Source organism: Gavialis gangeticus, unplaced genomic scaffold, assembly GCF_001723915.1.
Source record: "Gavialis gangeticus isolate Ggan-Ray unplaced genomic scaffold, GavGan_comp1, whole genome shotgun sequence".
Classification (NCBI taxonomy): domain Eukaryota; kingdom Metazoa; phylum Chordata; order Crocodylia; family Gavialidae; genus Gavialis; species Gavialis gangeticus.
This window is the reverse complement of record NW_017729031.1, coordinates 43,109,906-43,112,841: the sequence shown is the minus strand read 5'-3', so window position 1 is coordinate 43,112,841 and position 2,936 is coordinate 43,109,906. Positions and strand designations below refer to the sequence as shown.

At 69.1% G+C, this 2,936-nt stretch overlaps 2 protein-coding genes across 2 annotated transcripts in view; one reads left to right on the top strand and one right to left on the bottom strand.

The window, feature by feature from the left end:
* Positions 1–1,041, top strand: part of OBSL1 (obscurin like 1) — a 45,471-nt gene extending 44,430 nt beyond the window's left edge. The window contains exons 25-27 of the mRNA XM_019522836.1: positions 7–151; positions 269–538; positions 690–1,041. Coding sequence (XP_019378381.1) covers positions 7–151; positions 269–538; positions 690–697 — 423 coding nt within the window. The 3' untranslated portion in view covers positions 698–1,041. The remainder of the gene's footprint in view (positions 1–6; positions 152–268; positions 539–689) is intronic.
* An 88-nt stretch (positions 1,042–1,129) lies between these two features.
* The window catches only part of TMEM198 (transmembrane protein 198), a 4,413-nt gene continuing 2,606 nt past the window's right edge, over positions 1,130–2,936 (bottom strand). Inside the window, exons 4-5 of the mRNA XM_019522681.1 lie at positions 2,828–2,936; positions 1,130–2,533 (exon numbers count right to left, since the gene is read on the bottom strand). The exon at positions 2,828–2,936 is cut by the window's right edge and continues 3 nt beyond it. Of these exons, the coding sequence (XP_019378226.1) occupies positions 2,390–2,533; positions 2,828–2,936 (253 nt within the window). The 3' untranslated portion in view covers positions 1,130–2,389. The remainder of the gene's footprint in view (positions 2,534–2,827) is intronic.

Sequence of the window (2,936 nt, the reverse complement as noted above, 5' to 3'; positions counted from 1 at the left end):
ACCGAGATCTTCGGCGGTGGCGATAAGTATGAGATCTGCAACCTGGACTGCTACCGCACCCTTGTCATCCATCACGTGGGCCCCGAGGACGAGGCCACCTACACCTGCGACGCCCTGGATGACCGCTCCAGTGCCCGCCTGCTCGTGGAGGGTGAGGGGCTGCTCTGGGGGGCACCCGGGGCCCTGGTGGGGCTGAGGGTCTCTGCAGTGGGCTATGGCAGGGGCAGGGGCTGGGTCCCAGCCGCTGGCAACTGTCTGGGCTTTGCAGCGGAGAGCGTGCAGGTGGTGCGGGGCCTGCGCAGCGTGGAGGTGGTGGCACCAGGTGAGGCACGGTTCGAGTGCGAGGTGTCAGCAGCACTGCCGGCCCCGCCGCGGTGGAGCCTGAATGGGGAGACACTGAGGGCCGGCGCACACGTGGCCATGGAGAGCGCGGGCCGCGTGCACCGCCTGACACTGCGCCACACCTCGGCCGGCATGAGCGGCGTGGTCAAGGTGGCCGTTGGCAATGCCCGCTCCAAGGCCCAGCTCACCGTGCGAGGTACGTGCATGCCCAGGGCCCTGTGCCTCAGCCCGGCCAGCCTGTCTGGCTTGAAGCAGGTCCCGGGGGCTGGATCTTGCCAGCTGGGGGCCCCTGGCCTGTGGGCCCTGGGGCCAGGCCTGGGCCCCCCCTGACCTCCTGCTTTCCCCAGGGCGCTAGGAGCCAGAGGGCCGCGGCGGCGTGGAGCTCGCAGGCAGATGCGCCTGTGGGGTAGCCCCAGGTCCTGTCAAGCGAGCTGCTGGTGGCAGAAAGGATGGACAGATGGACAGGCCCTGCCCCTGCCCCGGCGGGGGAAGGGGTGGTGGCTGCTTCATTATCATTAAACACCTCCATTAAATGCCTCCATCTCTTGCCGTGTGTGCTGCCGGAAGCGTCCAGCTGTGAGGCCTGGGTGACGGGAAGGGGTCGGTGGCTCTGTGCGCAGCAGGGCTGCTCTGTGCCTGCGTGTCACGGCGTGTTGGACCAGACGCCCCCACGGCCCCAGGGCTGCATGGAGCCAGGACCTACCCCCGGCCACGTGCCCTGGCCATGCCCCCCGCACCTGGCTCTGTGCCCTGCTCTGCCTGCCCCAGGCGCACACAGGGCCGCGGCTCCGAAAGGCTCTTTACTGCGCGGCCGCAGCCAGCAGCGTTTGGCACATTTACAAAAAGACTGAGAACGCGCATGGGGGGAGGGGGGCACCTGCGGAGGCGCTGGGGCCGGCGCTGGGGTGGAAACATGCAGCATCCGGGGGCTGCCATGCTCGTGCGGGTGGGACCCCCAAGGGCAACGGCGTGGCGGGGTGCAGCACAGGCCGGGGTGGTAGTGCTGGCGTGGGGGGCACGCAGGCCCCCTCCGCACCCCCCCCCCTTCCCAGGGCCTGTCCCTCCGCAGCTGGGGGATGTGGGGATGGGCAGGGGGTATCCCCGGGAGCAAAGACAAATCACAGCGAGATGCGTATGTACAAGGCCAGAGCCGCGCAGGGATGTGGGGGCACCTGGGCAGACCTGCAGCCCCTGGGCCCGGCCCGTGCTGCCCGCCCACGGGTCTGGCCCCTGCCCCCGCTACAAATACAGTTGCCAGCAAAACAGCAAACTGGTGCGTCCAGGGCCCGGAGGAGAGCGGCCCCAATCCCAGACTTGGCTTAGGGCCGGGGAGCTGGCATCCCATGGGAAAGGCCCCCTGTGTCCTGCACCCGGATGCCCTGCTCTGGTGCCAGTGCCCCCCGCTGCCCATGCCAATAGCAAGCAGCAGCCGTGTCCATTGTGGTGCGGGCAGCGGGGCCGGTCTGGGCGTCCAGCCAGGGCCTGGTAGGGCGGCTGCCCGAGCCCAGGTCAGGGGTCAAAGACAGGACAAGAATGCCGTCGCCCCCACCCCCATCCCCTGTGCTGGGGCCCTGGCAGCTGCCAAGTGGGGAAGGAGACAGCCTCACCCGCGCTTGCAGCTGGACCCCTGCCAGGGAGTGTGGGGTCCCGACTGCCCGGGGCAGGCGGTGGCAGCGAGTGGCACAGTCCAGGGGCCACACTTGGAGTACAGACCCCCCAGGGTTAACGGCTTGGCTGGGGGGGCAGCTTGGGCCTGGGGGCAGGGGGGCATGGAGCACTGGGGGGGGGGTCTCACTGTGCTCCAGGGCTCTGCCCCACCCCCACCCCCCAAGTCTCCAGCTGAGTCGTTACTGGCAGGGAAAGTTAACCCTTTCCTTCCCTCCACTGCTCTTATCCTGGGGGTGTTGGACAGACCCCCCCCCTCCTATAGCTCAGGGGATGAGTCCACCATTTGACCTCCAGGCCCCGGGGGCATGTGGGGTGGCCCCTTTCCCGCTGCTCCTTGCTGCCCTGGACCCCGTGCTGGTGTCCTGCAGTGGCCGGGGGGCTATACGCGCACGGCCGGCCCCGCGCCTGTGGTCAGGGGCACGGTGGAGCCACAGTCATAGTCCAGGTCGACCACGGCATGCGAGGCAATGAGGCTGTTCAGTGACGTCCCTGTCTGCCGGTCCCGGAAACTCTGGATGTAGCTCTGCACCGGAGAGGGGAGGCGTGAGGGTGGCCAGCTCCAGCTCTGGTCCCCCAGCCCTCGCCTCTCCCCTGCCCAGCCTGGCTGCAGCACTGCCCTCTCTCCCACCCATCTTACTGCCCCAACAGGGCAGGGTGAGTGCAGGGCACATGTCACCAGCCTGGGGGTGGGACAGCTTCCCCTGCCACCCTGTGTGCTGGTTGGGCTCAGGGCACTGCCTGGGGGTCGTCCCCAGCACCACTCCCTCCAGGCCACCCCAGGGCATCCTCCCCAGGCAGGCATGTGTCGAGGACTCACTGGGGAGAGGACATCCCCGTCGAAGCGGCGCACAGGGTTGGGCTTGCGGCGGTAGGCGGGCTCAGGCGGGTGAGCCTTGTGTGGGTGCGGGTGGGGGTGCGGGGGAGGG